A 17,593-nucleotide genomic window follows, 5' to 3' on the forward strand; every position below is an offset into this window, starting at 1 on the left:
TGAATTCAGGCGTTCACCCACAGTTGTGAGATCTTTGCCTATCTAATTTTCATCTCTTTTCTAGGTGGTAAATACCACACGAATGTTTTGCCCAGAATTAATAAAATAATAACCATAAAGTATTTATTAATATACATGTCCTGCGGTATACTCCATGATATCTATTACTAACTCCTGAATATACTGTAAATGACAGCCATTTAGCAGGAAAAATATTTAACTACATCCTAAATAGCTGACTCACTGGGATAATCGAGTTTTTTAAAAATACCTTTAAAGAAAAACATACTATAGATTAATAAGAAATTATTTCTGACTAAATGTTAGAAGGTCGTATTAATTTGTAAACATTCTTAACTCTGTTATATCAACACAGTATTTTCTGTAAATACCTGTCTATTGATTCAAGTGAACACTTAAAAATTAAAACTACTACCATTTGTTTTCTTGAAATTTGTTCATATACTTTTAATCAATGAAGATAAATCAGTGGATTATATTTTGGATTTGTCATATCTACTTATAAATTTAAAAATTTTCTGATATATCTTAGGTAATTATTATGAAATAAAAGCTAGTCAATGAGCAGTTTGGAAATCTACAGTTTTGTATTTTTCTATCCACAAATGACTTCATATAAGTGAATGATATGACTTTCCTTTGTGATTTGTCTAGAGGTTCATCAACAAAGTAGTTATTCCGACAGATATAGAAATATTCCTGTTCCTCACCCCTTTGAATAGACCTGATTTTGTACCTCGTTGTGATGTTTCCATAAAGTAAAGTTCAGAGGAAAGTAATCTCCAAACAGTCATTCTTTGACTTTATTACACTTCGTGTAGTTAAAGATTCTACTTCAAAGTAAATATTCTTTCATATTCAGACTGTCCAGCTTTCTTTATTGAAAGATGACAGTTTTTTCCTTTCAACATGTTTACTCTGTTAATGAAGACATAAAAGTCAGATGTTCAGCCTGAATTAATTAAATTACTAAATTCTTCCCTGGTTTTGTACCATATATTTTGTACCTTACATATATGTCAAAATTGAAGAGCTTTCATTTATTTCTCCAGGTAGAGCCAGTACTTAAGCTGTCTTGTGATTACATTCCACTTATAACTAAATTATTTTCATAACAAAATTTCATTTTTCATTTTAAAATAACAGATTGCAGGAAGACAAATAACGTTTCCTCTCTGTCCTGTTTTCCACCTCTCCTTAGATCCTTTATGCTTCTGGGAAGGTCTACATGATATTTTTTGTTATGATAAGTTTTTGGTTTGCCTTTTATATGGCAAGTTTGTTCTTAGGCATACTTGCTATCTCCTGTGAAGAAGAAAAGCAGAGAGCTGCTGAAAAAGCTAAGAAGATGGAGCCGGAGCTTCAGCAGGCTTTAACGGAACTTCAAGAAGGAAATAAAGCAGCAGAGGTATAGATATTTTAAATGCTTTTTTGGAGTCAGAGTTTATCTTCTTGGAGCATATTGTCTTCTAATAGATGCTCAATATCTGTGTATGGTACATAATAAGATCATAAGTGATTTTAATAGGAGGGCTCACTTTTGCTACATAACATTCTTTCCTGAGTGTGGTGTGATAAGAGTGACCAACATGTTTAAGATTTTGTTTTTGCTCCAAAATGCATACTACTACTGCTGATAAACTATGGATATATTATACATTTTTTTGAACTTGATTTCTCTTAATGCAGGTATAATTTATTAATTTAAACTTGCTTCAGACAGCACATCAGAATTAGCTTTGGAAAATTTCGGTGTTCAACTCAAAAGTGACAGTGCCTTCCATAATTTAGAAATCGGAAAGTACTAAAAGCATGGATTCAGTATAGTACTGAAGTTGTAAAAAGAGGAAAAAATTTTACTTTATTGACTTTCTAACTCGTTCAAGAGGAAATGCACTGTGCATCCTGACCTAAGGAGTTATTTTACCTGTGGAATAATTAAACACATGATCAGTAAAATTTAATACAGTTTTACTCTAATTTTCAATGACCTTAGTGCTGTGTTTGAATACATTTTCAGATGTTTAGCCTCATAGCAAAAGCTTTTGCCCATGAATCTAAAAGTATTGACAGAAGTAACATTAAAGAAGTTGTAGAAAATTATCTTTAAAAATCTAAATTGTGCCATAAGTGTGCAGAAAAGAAGAACAGGACCTAGGAAAGCAACCAGAAGTAGCTTTCTTATATTATATTCTTATATATTATATTATATATATTATATATATTATATTCTTATATAATATATATATATTCTTATATATAAGAATATATATATGATATTCTTATATGCTTACTTATATATAAGTAGCTATCTCACACCTCCTCTTAGGTTTAGAGAGGGATAGGTTTAGCTCAGTCTCCTAATATCCCTACCCAGAAGCTGTCAAGGTGTGCAGTGGGCAGAAGCCAAAGCAGCCTAAGGGGGACGGAACCCATGCCTCTTCTGAGGTGTTGCTCCCTTCCTCTGTGTTGTGAGGAGTCCCCCTGCCAAGAAGCTTGTTCTTTGGAGGGTGCTTGGCCCAAAGTGATCACAAGCAAGTCCAGTGCTCCCACCCCACTGGCCTAGTTACAGGACCCTCACTTGTGGGAGGGGAGCCATGCCCTGCCTTCTTTTCCATCCTTCTGGAATATTTATTTTTGCACTCTTAACACTTGCTAATAAAGATTGTCTATATGGGAAAAATACTCGAACTATATTTTCTAGTAGATGTAAAAAGGACAGATTGAGGGAGCAAACAAAAGATAGAAAGGAGCTATATCCAGGATCCTCTCACATAAAAAAGATAAAAAGAGCTGAGGAAAAGTAAGGGCAAAAGATTCACTCTGGCATGTGTAGTGTGGCTGGCTAAGAAGTTCATTAATACCAAAGGCCCCTGCTGGGCCAAAAAGGGGAAAGTGTTAACTTCCCTGTTATATAACCCTTTCATTAAGTTGTCATCAGTAAAGAAACTCTAGAAAAGTCATTCCAAAACAAAGTGGGGTCTGAATGATATGATACAGGATCATACCAAATGACAAGTTATTGATAGATATGTGTATCTATGAGGTTTCAATGCATACAATTGAAAAATGAATCAATTACAGACCGTATGAAGAAAACATGTATAAAAAGAAGCTAACAAATATAGCCATCATATCACCCATGAGGAAGTCACAGAAGAACAAATTACAAAAGCTTTCTGTCTCTAGAAATGCATCTGAGGTTCTTCAGATTGAATGATTGTAGTCTGAATGATATGTTGAATGTGTAATTTGTTTTGAAGTGGCATTTCAAATCTCAAGGGCTACACACAAATGCATTCAAGAGCACAATACTTCTCTTATTCCAGATGAGATACCCTATTAGCTCTGCTTATGAAGAACTTAGATTATTTCCTAATTTCCCAATATCTCCATTCCTTTGGCTATTTGGATCACATAAAGGCTTTCTGGTTTTAATTAAAATCTTTCAATTATAAAAGATTTCTGTTCCTGGAAGAGTACTAGAACATTTTGTCATGCAAAAGTTTTCTGGGAAAATGAGAATAAAAGTTATTTTCACAAGATGTATTTTCTTTTCCTTTTTTATTTATACATAAGAAAACACTGGACATTGAAGAATTTAAAATGGAACATACTGAGGACCCTTTAGGTGACCAACCTGATTTAACCCTAGACAGATTCTAATTCCAATGTTGGAATTACTGGGAAATTACATATGTGTTTCATATTCTCACATTATAAGAAAACAGTAGATCATATTGGCTAAAATCAGAGTTTTGCAGTCAGATAAATATAGATTTAAGTCCATTTTAGCCACTTAATAGATGTATGATATTTGCCAAGTCTGTTAACCTTTCTAAACTTCAGCTTCTTCATCTGTAAGGCGTGTATTATAATATCTGTGTCATAGGTTGTTGTGAGATTCAAATTAAATAAACGTTTTTAAAGCACTTAGCACTGCTTAGAAGATACTAAGCAACTGAAAAAATGGTAATGGCTAATTATAGGAAAGACAAGAAGACAACTGCAAGAAGGCATTGTCGTCCATATGGAGAATACTTGTCAATATAAAATTCTTTAAGTCTTTGACTATGTCCCCCTTTTAGGGATAGTTAAAGTAATAATAATGATAATGATAATAATAGTATATAATGTTTACTGAGTGTCAACTATGTGCCAGACACATAATTAGTGTCTTCACAAATTCTCAAATTTAATCTTTATTGAGAAGTTCCAGTTACAAAGTTTGATCTATATTTATTGGTAATTGATTTCTCAACACTGAGAAAGAGAACCCATTTTTCATACTTTACCATCATTGTTCTGGAGAATCAACACTGAAACAATATTATTTCATCATTATACAGTTTGTAGGAGAAACTTTCCTATGAATTGTCAGTTATTGGCAAAACCTTAGAAAAGAATGATTTATACAACTGTAGGAATATAAATATTAAAAAAAATTTGCCCATCTAAACTGATATCCTTACAGTTCACCTGAATAATTAAACATTATTGACAATATTCTGTATGTTAGGCATTGTATTAAGCATTGGAGATTTTAAAGCTAATAAATATAAATACAGTGTCTATCATCATTAAGCTAATGGTCTAATGGGGAGATAAACTATAAAAATAAATGGTAACTTTAGGACCACCAGACATTATGTTTCCTGATGTTATGAAATAGGAAACATAAAACACCACAATATATTCTTGCCAAAATCCACGCTAAGTCTAATATGCCTCTAGGTCTAACCATCTTTTTCCAGAGACTATAGGAGAGAGAAGAATGCATTAAATTAAACTAAAAAGACATAATCTGCCAAATTAAGAATGTGGAAAATTCTACAATATAAGTGATTCAGTGTCTTTAACAAATCACACAGGCTAAATAAATTTAAAATCATGATAATCAGTAGAACTGCAAACCAAGAAAAATGTATATCATTTTGTATTTTGATTGGAACAAGTCAACTATAATAGAATGTTTCTGAGAAATGAAAGAAAATTGAGCATGGTATGGGTCTTGGATAATATTAAGGAATTACTAATTTTGCTGACTGTGATAATGGTGTTGTGATTATCTTTTTAAAAAGCTTATTCTGAAATGTTATGATATCTGAAATTTGATTTAAAATACTTCAGGAAAAAAGTAGGGTGAGTAATACATGAAAAATGGAAAGTATAATGTCATTAATGGTTGAAGCAACCTATTGGGTACCTGGTGAGTATTATTCTCCACTAAAAAAATTAAATGAAAATATGGGAAGTGCTATAAAAGTGAGAAACTTAGTGCTTTGAAAGCTTGTAATAAAGAATTTCTCTGAGTCAGAAAAGGTTTTTATTGAGGACTTGGCACTTGAACTGAGATCTGAAGAATGAGTCCATTCTCTCTGGCAGGATGGAACAGGATGAGTCAGAGGATTAAAAAGGCCAGTGGGGTTGCAGTAGAGAGAGGAAGTCTGGGTCCAAGATGAATACTTCAGGTGTTCATTGCTAAATGCCAGGAGTACGACTGGATTCTTCCTTTTTCATATCTCCCCTCCAGAGAAAATTGAAACCAGCAGTGAGAAGAATCCTAGCCCCTTCTTCCAGTTTAATTTTAATACTGGATTGTCTAAAGTTCAGGTATATGTCCTTTAGCTCTTAAACTTCCAAAAAGATTTTTGAGTCATAATCCTTTCAATTTACATTGTAAACTAGGTGTATCCTTAGGAGTTGGCCAACGTATGGGCACTTATTGAGAAGTTCAATTGAGATAAATATATTACTAGACTGATATGTGGTTTGTTCATTTTGTATCCTAAAACATAACAAGCCAAATCAGTAATGAGCATTGACTGTCTCAACAATAACGTTATCACTCTCCCCGCTCCACTGCTCCCCCATCACAGATGATGATCTTTACTGGATTGCTTTTTGTTGTAAATTCATCAAACATTGTCACCGTCACTACCAGAAGCAGCTCTATGAGAAGTAATTCCTCGGTATTAAGAATATAGTGGAGGATATTGTTCACAATATGACAAAGTATCATCTTTATGAAGAAACACCTGGGAAATTCCTATCAGACTTTAATAACAAAAATTATAGTTCTGTTGGTTTTTAACTCATGGAAATTTGGAATTATATAAATGATCATATATTTTATGTAGCCTTGTAAGTCAGCTAAGAAAATACTTTTGGAATAAGCATTGGTTTAAATAAATAAATTAGCTTCACATCCTGAGCTTTTGCTTTTTCAGTTAAAAAAAAAAAATGAGGCAACAGAGATCTGTAGACCTAAAGAATCTGTCATTTTCCTGATGGAACTCAGTATGTGGTACAGTTGGTTTTTACTTCCTCTACCTCTAGTATTTAAATTAGAAGGACTTGACTCCTACTGAGTGAGATGAATATGATGATTCCCTTGATATCTACTCTGGGACTTCAGATAGACCACAGCAGAACCTGCCAGCCAGGGTGTTCTAGGTATGCGTTATCAGTGAGCCTCAACCATGAATCCCCTAAGTGTTAGGGCAGCAGCAGGCCCATGCCAGTTATCTCTATTCAAAAGCTGCCTCACCTATTTAAATTTATTTACTATTCATTTCACCTATTAGGCTCACCTATTTACCAAATTAACAAGCATACAAATATTATTATTCTTTGTGTGTGCCAAGTGTAAAAACTGTTGGGGGCTCTATGGTGCAATGTCATCTACCCATTGCCAGTTTCTTACTGTTTAAATTCAAATACAAAATTTATACGTGGTCACTAGAAACATCTGGGGCCATACTTGTGATAATCATGAATGTGTAGAACTTGTAACATCTGCATCGAAGCCGAGGAGTTTTGAGTGCCTTTCCAATGCAAGGGTTCTTTTTAACTCGGTAACCACATCAGCAAAACAGAGGATGTCTTAAAACCATTACTCAAGAGTCATGAGGGACAGAAAGAAGTGATAAGTTTTTGGAAGTATCAAATATGTTCTAACCAAAAATATCCTTTAAAATTCATTCTATTACCTGATATTACATGAGACATATTTCATCATCTCAACACCAAATAACTGATTTTATCAAGAGAGTTTACAAAGTCATAGTTAACATATGCTCAAGTAAAAAATGTAAGGTGTTAGAGAAATGTAAGGTGTTATTTTCCAGTAGCATGTTTGCCAACTGCATATTCCACAATAATTCTAAACTGTACACTGAATTCTTTGTCAAATATGGGTAATACCACTATCATTCTCTGGTTTTCTCCTTTTATAGTTGACCTCATAATATAAAATGATTTTATTGAGTTGCAAGTAGTACACATTCATTTTCCAAATAATCCTAAATCAGTTTAATAATATCTATAGTGTAAAGAGTGGCAAATTATGGAACACAGAAAGGCTTTTGGAAGGAAGAATCAGCATTTTAAAGAAGGTTATAAGCCTTCTTATAGTTATAGTCTTAGATATACAAAGGGGAGAAGCCAGTATTAGACTCATCAAATTTCTTTTTAGACCAAGACTACAGAAATAGAAATGAAGAAAAGATCATCAACTTCTATGATTACTTCTTTGGATATGTTGGATGATGCTACTATCAGACATAAAGAAGGTAAAGTAAAAAATATTTAGACACTATGGAAGGTACCATTCATATGATTCACTTTTTTAAAAATTTATTTATTTATTTATTTATTGGCTGTGTTGGTTCTTTGTTGCTGCCCGCGGGCTTTCTCTAGTTGCAGCGAGCCAGGGCTACTCTTCGTTGTGGTGCGCGAGCTTCTCATTGTGGTGGCTTCTCTTTGTTGTGGAGCATGGGCTCTAGGTGTGTAGGCTTCAGTAGTTGTGGCACAGAGGCTCAGTAGTTGTGGCACATGGGGTTAGTTGCTCCGTGGCCTGTGGGATCTTCCCAGACCAGGGCTCAAACCTGTGTCCCCTGCATTGGCAGGCAGATTCTTAACCACTGCGCCACCAGGGAAGTCCCCATATGATTCACTTTTAAGGAAATCCTCCAATTTCTTCAGAATTTTAGATGATAACAACTAAAATTTAAGGAATAACATGAGACTATTAGGATAAACAATACTTTAAAATTTCATAAGCATGATGTTTTAAACACTGGAAAAGGAACCAAAGAGTACCAAGGTATTTTCTTTGTTTAACACTGAAAACAACATGAAGTATTACCTTGTAACTAAAAATACAGTTTGGTGTATATAACATTAACCTATTAAGGTCCTTTTTATACTTGTCTCTGCTTTTTAAATATATATAACTAGTAATCATTATTATAGACAATACTGAAAGACATTATTTTGTAAAGCATGTAAATCTAAAATTATAAATATACTCTCAATTATATTCCATATTTGTTTTTCTTGAGAGGTACTCCTATGCTTTGATTCTAATACATAATTTGTCTCATTTTCATTTGTCTAACTTGCAAGCATGAACAAAATAGAAGAAATTTACTTTGCTCAGATTTTTATTAATACAAAATATTTCTATTTGCTAATACAAAATCAGAAGTCTAGTTTCAAACCTCCCTTTGCATGCAAAAGTCAAAAATTTATACTAGTTAGAGCTTAAATAAACAATTAGCTAATGCATAACTTTTCTATTCGTTCATTTCAGAACTTAGAAAATCCAGGAAGGGATGCCCATTTTGTTGGTATAGATTCACTATAACTTTCTTGATCTGGAATTGTTCTCCCTGTTGGTTAAAGTTGAAAGAGTTTGTCCATATGATTATAACGGACCCATTTACCGATCTTTTCCTTACCATATGCATAATTCTAAATGTACATTTTTTGGCCTTAGGACACTACCCAATGAGTTTAGAAACCAACAATATTCTCAACTTTGAAAACCAGGTAAGGCTCTCATTGTACATTATTTTCTTTTGCAATTTCAACTTTTCTTTAGTCATCATTATCCCTGCTGTTTTATTTTATAAACTCCAGAATGTTGCAAATGCATTATGTGAGTATTAGATGAAGTACTGTGTTCATGCTTTCTCACCTCACCTCCCCCAGCCCTGCTTTGTAAATATTCTTATCATTGAATAGATTTATAGCTAGAGTCCATTTAAATTTAATACTTCTAGCTAGCTGCATGGCAGTCAGGTTAAGTAGAAATTATTTATTTCCTCTCCCTTCTCAAATATCCCCTCTTTTGGTATGGTAGCCCCTAGATCAAGGTAGGGCAGAGGTGAAATAACAGACACAAGTCCTTCACTGACACCTGAATTTTGAATTCTGTTACAACTGCACCTAATCTTAGACTGGAACTTATCCTTTTGGCAAGATATTTTTGAGATTCGCTCATCTTTTCTTTCCACATACAATACAAAAGACAAAGATTTCTATGAGTTAAAAACAAGTCACATTCAAGCAAATATATATTGTTTAATTCCGTTTGCTTTTATTGTTGTTTAGTTGCTTGATACTAATACAAACAGCCAACTGCTACCAATTTTGAACTATACATTTACTTGATACCAAAACAGTAATTTAGTTAGTTCTGCAAGTGTAGTTTTCAAAGGACAATTTCCATGGGTTTGCTTTTTTTCTGGATCATATATATATGCTTTTGAAAAATTTCTTTTACAGTTTTAAAAATTAAATATCTTAATATGCACTCTTTATCCCAAAAGGAACTATTCAAAATGAAAAGATTTTCACTCTCAAATATTCTTTTGTTTTCTTCCAGGATGACTTTTATTAAAGTAATTGAAGATTACACGACGTTTGACATTAGATTGTCAAACAAAACCTATGAGCCTGTACTTGTAATACAGACTCTGAAAGTAATCAGACCTTGACAGAGGAAATATAAAAAAGGTGGCAGTGAAATTTTACAGTTTCTGCGTGTGAGGGTTCTGATACAGCTACTGGAATCATATTCTCATCTCTGTGTTTTGTTTTATTTAGGTGTTTATTGGAATTTTCACAGCAGAAATGATTTTTAAAATAATTGCCATGCATCCATATGGGTATTTCCAAGTAGGCTGGAACATTTATGATAGCCTAATTGTGTTCCATGGTTTAGTAGAACTTTATGTAACACATTGTCATGGACTGGCTGTTTTTCGATCATTCAGGGTGGTAAGTAGAATCCAAGACCTAAATTTTATTTTATAAAAATTCATCTCAGTTTCCACAGACATGAAGTGGGAAGAATAGTAATACCTATCCTTTTGGTATATTGGAGGTAGTAAATGAACTAATTCATATGTAACAAGCTTAGAAAGGAACCCAGAAAAGAGTAAGTAGTCTCCAATGCTGTTGTTTGGCTCAGGCATTAAAGGAAATATGCCATATATACAGCAAATTTGAGATACAGTTTTAGAAAGCAGGGTCAGGAACACTGGATCAGTTTTGAGAAGCAGGATGATAAAGAGTCCCAGAAGCTGAATGCCAGTGTGTAACTAAAGAATCAGGTGAGTATTTCTAAATGTAGGGTAGAAAACTTTGTAAAAGAAGAACGGTCAGGCCAATAAAGTGTTATTAGAAAATTATCAAGTCAGAATCACTATATGCCTGCAATGTAGGTGGTAGTAAAAGCATCAGAAAACTAGGCAAAGAAATAATGTTATTAGAATGATATTTATAGAAATGTTGGGCATTTGATAAATAATATATTGTCTCATTCTTGGTAACAAGTTGAAGGAATGTAGCAGATATCAAGAACAATTAAGTAGATTTGATCTTATCTAAATAATTCTTCAGAATCCTATCTTAAATCTTTATCCATAGGCTTGTCTAATGAGTAAGAGAAAAATATAAAAGCTGTATTTATCAAATTTATGGATGAAACAAGACTGGGAAATACAGACAATGTAATAAAAGGTAGTATCAAAATACCTGAAAGACTAGTAATGGACTGAATCTAAGATGATTATGTTTATTTATTTATTTTTTTGGCTATGTTGGGTCTTCGTTTCTGTGCGAGGGCTTTCTCTAGTTGTGGCAAGCAGGGGCCACTCTTCATCACGGTGCGTGGGCCTCTCTCTATCGCGGCCTTTCTAGTTGCGAAGCACAAGCTCCAGACGCACAGGCTCAGTAGTTGTGGCTCACGGGCCTAATTGCTCCGCGGTATGTGGGATCTTCCCAGACCAGGGCTTGAACCCGTAGTCCCCTGCATTGGCAGGCAGATTCTTAACCACTGCGCCACCAGGGAAGCCCTAAGATGATTAAGTTTTACATGGATAAATGTTAAGTCCTACCCCTGAGTCCAGAAAGCCAACTATATACCAGAAAAAGTTGAGGAAGGTATAGCACATATAAAAATAATATATGGATTTTAGATGACCCAAAAATTAAGGTGATTTTGTGCCATATAAATAAAAATTTTTTAATCTGGTGAAAAGAAGTGAAATATTCACACTAAACCTAGCATGTTATGTTTGGACTTCCACGTTATTTTTAAAAGTAAATACACAATAGAACTGTCAATGGAATTCAATGGAAACTGAAGCCTTTTCCAGCATTATCTATATGTCAAAATGTGGGAAAATATTCAATACACTGTGAAAAACAAAACAAAGAATGGATACTTGCTTTACCAGATATTAAAACATAAAACTAGAATAATTATAATAGTGTAATATTGAATGGGAATTGACAGATCAATAGAAGAAAATATACGTGGATTTACAGTAATAAACTATAGAATATGTAAGATGTATTAAGAATTATACATAAACTGAATTTTCAATGCTTAGTATTAATAATGCTCAAAACTGAATATTACATTAAAGACTACATATGTATATGTGTATAATGCTGATAAAAAATTTTAATGTACATCGTAATGAATAGTGACCAGATTTTTTGTTGTTTTTTTCTTATTCTGGGTTTTACATTGCTCTATCAGTTGCGAATTTTCAAATTGGGGAGATATTGGCCAACTTTCAAGATTTTGCTGCTGACTCTTGGTAACTCAATGATGGCCCTGAAAGACTTGGTCCTGCTGTTGTTCACATTCATATTCTTTTCTGCTGTGCTTGGCCTGAAGCTGTTTGGTTCAAATTACAAAATATACGTCTGCAACATAGATGAAGACTGTCAACTTCCACGCTGGCACATGCATGATTTCCTCCACTCCTTCCTGAATGTATTCCGGATTCTCTGTGGAGAGTGGATAGAAACTTTATGGGATTGCTTTAAGGTAGCAGGCCAATTAAGTTGTATTCCTTTTTACATGATGGTGATTTTAGTTGGAAACTTATTGGTAAGTAATCCATGCTTTAAAATTTTCCTTGAAAAACTGATGTATTGTCTGGCATTTTCACAATGTGGACTTATGGAAGCCAGTGGTCTATAACTGTGCTGTCTGATACGGTGGCCTCTAGCCTCATGTGGCCATTGATCAGTTAAAATATGAGTGGTCCACTTTGAGATGTGTCATAAGTGTAAAATACCCACTGAATTTGAAGTCTTACCTCCCAAAAAAGAATGTAAATGATTTCATTAATAATTTTTATATCAAATGAATTTTAATTATAATATTTTGATACATTTAGTTGAATAAAATATATTAGTAAAATTAATTTCACCTGTTTTTATTTACACTTTTAGTGTGCCTACTGGAAAATTGCATATGTGATATGCATCATATCTCCATTGGATAGCACTGGTTATAACCTGCTACTCAAAGTAGCTTTGGCTTTATGAGAGGTAGTTATTAATGAAGACTCTCAGATCCCATCTCAGACCTGTGGAATCAGAATCTATATTTTAACAATATCCCCAAGTGATCTGTATGCACATTAAATTTTAAGAAACACTTAAATGTAGCACTGGTTGTCAAATTTGACTGCACATTGGAATTACCTGGGGAACTAATAAAAATAAACTAATGTCTTGGATTCATTCCCAGAGATTCTAATTTTATTGGTATGTGGACATAACCTGGTCATCACGATTTTTTTAAAATCCTCATTTGATTAAATTGTACAGCAAAGTTGGAAAACCACTGATCTATAAAACTGTTATGCATTAACTAAGAGGAAATGCTTTCACTTTTAAAGTTCCAGTAATTGGAGTGATATTACCTTTTACTTCAAGAAAAAAATGGCTTATAAGACAAAATTGTTATTACAGGAAATAAAAGAGACTCAATATTTACTTTTTATTCCTAAGTCATAGAGGTCAAGCACATCTCCCAAAACGTGGGGAAAAAAATCACAGGTTAGACTCCATTGTATCAGCACATTTCCTCATTGCTTCTGTTTACCCTGGGCATACTCCTGTCATATGCACACATTGACATTATGTTTAATTGTTCATGTACTTGTCTATCTTCCTTATTAAACTGTAGGCTCCATGAAGGAAGGGATCATGAGTCCTCCTATTAATCTTTTAGGAGACTAGGCTATTTTTAATTCAGAGCGCACTTAAACAAAGCAGTAGCATTTTACAGTGTTATAAATTTCTTTCTTTAGATCACAGTTCCAGAGCATTTTGAACTTGATTTTCAGCCGTTTAACGCTCTTATTGTATATGTATATATATATGCATATATATATGTATATATGCATATATATACATATATATATATATATATATATATATATGGGGGAAGCGTGTGTGTGTCTAAGATATAAGAAATCTTACATTGTAAGCTCTTAAATATACAGTTGCTGTAGCATAATTTTTCCTTCTCCAAATCCTGACACAAAAATCTATTCTTTCATTCATTCCATAATTAATTTTTCAACAAATATTTTTTATCATGTACTTTGTGCCTAGCATTGTGCTGGTTGTCTAAGAGAAAACATGGTTTCTACTCATATGAAGCTTATAGTCATGAAATTCTTACTAAACACCCTTTTCATTTTTCTCACTGTGGACAATAGTTAACCAAAGGAAAAAGAAACAACCACCTTAAATTATACTTGGTCTTTCCCTTTGTCCTTTGAGAATGATAGAGATGCTAATAGTCTAGTTCCTACAAGGGCCATGGAGCCCCTGCCCAGATTATCTGTAAGTAAGCCTTAATATCAAAATGGGACACTAGTGGGAGAAAATCAAACTATTCTGGGGATATTGGCATTCAATTACTGTCTTTTCAGTTTTTTTTTTCCATTGAGATTCTGTAATTGTAGGTTATAGAAAATATATGTTAGTTGTTCAGATGATCTTACCTGCAAGAAATTTCCAATGCTGAGCCATCTTATACCTTCCGTTTTATTGCTACACCAAAACTATGGTTACGATTAAGGTGATTTATTTGATGACTTTATTATCTGCAAAAATATTTTGATTTTTCCATGAGTGAGTCTCATTTGAGCTTTCTCTATTCCTAAGTGTTAAAAATATCTGGGTATTGAGAAGTAAAAGTAATTCATTAGAAATGAACACGGTTTGGTGGGTACTTCATAATATTTTAGGTGTATATGTGCATGAGAAACAGTAATTATCAGAGTGCTTGAGAATTCACCTCTTCACATAGATCCAAAATTCTGAAAGATATTTTAACAAATGAATGCTGCAGATCTTCATATACTTAACTATTTTATTGTATGTACACATAAATTGTCAGTATAAGTATTTTTAAAAGTAGATCCTTAATATATGAAGAAATCAGAAATACCAGCAGGAAAATGTTATGTAAGTTATATACATATTATTACACATAATGTGTAACATTTGAACCTTTCCCTTTAAAAATAATAGGTAAAGCATAAAGTAAATTAAATATTCAAAAACTCAAATATCTGAAGAGAGAAGAGAAAACTGCCAGAATAGACAAAATGCTCAAATTACTACTTTAAGTCTAAGAGAATAATCAATATAAATCTCCAACACTAGAATCTAAAATTATAATCTATACCCTACAACAACAAACAAAATAAAAATCTGATTCTCTGGAAAATGTACATGCCTTGATCTTATTTCTCAGTGATAGTAAAGGTCGAAATACACACTATCCTCGAATTCAAAATAACTTGCAAATATTAGGAATGATCCTTCCATCACTCATCTCTTTCTTATTTGACCAAATTTATTATCACAGAGAATCAATTAACCTACCCAATCCCTGTGCTTGCACATCACAAGGAAAGTTAGATGTGGGCTTCAGAACCAGGGATAGCTCTCTCCCCATGAAATTCCTCATGGGTTTGCAGACCCATGAAGATGTCATTACACATCTTCCTGGGTTAGGGCTAAAGTGAAGTCAGCCACCTGAAGTAGCAATTCATTTTCTCACTTTGGGAGAGTTAGCCTGGCTTAGTGAAAAAAACAAACTTTGGAATAAGACAGACTTATGTTCAACCTGTGTGATCTTTGATACTTAGCATCTGTAAGCTTTGTGGTTCTCATCTGTAAAAGAGAAACAAATGATATTTCATAGAATATTGTGACCTTGAGATGAGTTCTGGCTATACAAACCACTAACACAGCACCTGGCCCACTGTAGATGAGCAAAAACTGAATAGCCTAAATAGCATTGTAGTGTGCATGCTGTTTTCAAATCTCAGGTCAGCTTTTTTAAAAGATTATTTTGTTGTCATTGTTTGAAAGGAAACAAAAAAATGAGATGTATTTAACCCCATTTACTTCCTCATTCAGATACTTTACCTGTTTCTGGCATTGGTCAGCTCATTTAGTTCATACAAGGCTACAACAACTGAAGAGAATGATGAAGCAAAAAATCTCCAGCGTGCAATGGTGAGGATTAAAAAAGGAATAAATTATGTGCTTTCTAAAATATTATGCAAAAACCAAAATGTTCCAGAGGAAACAATGGACAATGTAAGTGATATATATGTTAAAGAGAATATTTCTGACCATACTCTCTCTGAATTGAGCAACACCCAAGATTTCCTCAAGGATAAGGAAAAAAGCAGTGGCACAGAGAAAAACACAATGACCGAAAATGGGAGTCAGTCACTTATCCCCAGTCCCAGTGTCTCAGAAACTGTACTGATTGCGTCAGAAGAATCTGATATAGAAAATCTGAACAATAAGGAGATTCAGAGCAAGTCAGGTGATGAAAGCAGCAAAGAAGTAAGTTGTTTTAATATCATGATTTCTTATTGTTGATTGATGGCATTGTTGATAAGGAAGTGAAGCAGGCTGAAGTTCCCGAGTTAGATTACCCATTCAATCCTAGCTATAGCATTCCTTGCTCCTGATTTTCTGCTGCTAATCAAGTTTCTTAAACTTTCTAAGCTTCAGTTTCCTCGTCTGTAAAAGAGGATAAACTTGTATCTATTTCTTAGAGGAGATAGAAAAGAAAGATTAAGGAAAATAGTTCAATAGTGCATAGAATAATGCCCATATATAGTAAGCACTTAGTAAACATCAGATAATATAATTATAATAGTCTGTCCATTAATAAGCAAGCAGCATGGGGGTGATGAAAAGCATACGGAAGAAAACTACATTTTTTAAATCTATGTGTATTATTGGAGAAATCACCAAACTCTCCTGAGCTTTATCATGTTTAAAATATAAGATGGGACTAGAAGAGTGCTAACTTACTTTCTTGCTTGCTAAAATTTTAAGATTCTTGTCAGTTCATTTCTGCAATGTATTATAGCATATATAATTGAGTTGGACTAAAAGAACAAAGGAAAAAACCACCAGTTTGAATTGTGAACATTTTGCAACTTTATAAACACGGGGTGGTGGGGGAGAAGGGTCATATTCAAAGAAGGGCAGATACTGCTGTTCACTTAGCTTTTAAAATGTATACCCTACGGGATACAGTCTTACTGTCTTCATTTGCAAGCAGCATAATGTGTTAGTAGGAGCTATCATTTAATTCAAAGCTACATCTATAGAGATCACATCTGCACTGCGAGCCACTTGCATTGGACCTCACTAGAGAATCGTTTTAGTTCATTCACTGGCATGGGGAAGGGCAGAGAATATCTTTTTCCAGGTCCCCATAGTCTCTGACACCATCTTATCTCCCAGACCTCTTCTGGCTTGGCAGCTGCTCTCTGCAATAACTTATCAAATTGGCCTTCTAAAAGGAATCAAGTTTCAATTATTCAAAGTCCTTCTAGTTTCTAGTGCAGGCATCTTTGTTTCCGAGAACCATTTTCACTCCTTATCACACCCCGTATTCTCAGGTTCATTTTCCTTTAATAAATACCATTATTAGAAAATGAAAAGTATTATTCTCCAGCACACTTCTATATCTTCACTTAAATATTTATAGAGCGCTAGCTGATTTTATTTAAATTATAACAACATTATAAGGCATGTACTACCATCCATTTCTCAGTAAAATTACTATTTATCATAGCACATGTGGAAATGGGAAACTTCTTGCCAATCTCATTAGAAAGTTGGAGATACGAAAATACATAGGAAAGATGGAAATTAATGTAACTGTAAATGTTGAAGTTTCAGAAGTTGTCATTTAAGCTGCATAATTATTTGGTCTTGTTGATTGGTTAACTACTCAAAGAAGATTTATTCATTTATATATTTCGTTATATATTTATAACACTTTCCAGATTATGTAGCCCAAGAGTGCTTAAGATGTTGATCTACCAAAAGCCAAAGATGAAATATAAAATTACATGTAATCTGATAATTCAGAGATTCATACTCTCTTTGGTATTTAAACTTTCATATTTTATTACAA

The 17,593-nt window shown here is 33.4% G+C and overlaps 1 protein-coding gene across 1 annotated transcript in view; it reads left to right on the forward strand.

Moving 5' to 3' along the window:
* The window catches only part of SCN7A (sodium voltage-gated channel alpha subunit 7), a 61,277-nt gene that overhangs the window by 16,883 nt on the left and 26,801 nt on the right, over window positions 1–17,593 (forward strand). Inside the window, 6 exon segments of the mRNA XM_007450045.1 lie at window positions 1,223–1,429; window positions 7,499–7,595; window positions 8,618–8,856; window positions 9,916–10,089; window positions 11,861–12,217; window positions 15,562–15,999. Of these exon segments, the coding sequence (XP_007450107.1) occupies window positions 1,223–1,429; window positions 7,499–7,595; window positions 8,618–8,856; window positions 9,916–10,089; window positions 11,861–12,217; window positions 15,562–15,999 (1,512 nt within the window).

The sequence above is a fragment of the Lipotes vexillifer genome, unplaced genomic scaffold (genome assembly GCF_000442215.2).
Source record: "Lipotes vexillifer unplaced genomic scaffold, Lipotes_vexillifer_v1.1 scaffold330, whole genome shotgun sequence".
In the NCBI taxonomy this organism is placed as follows: Eukaryota; Metazoa; Chordata; class Mammalia; order Artiodactyla; family Lipotidae; genus Lipotes; species Lipotes vexillifer.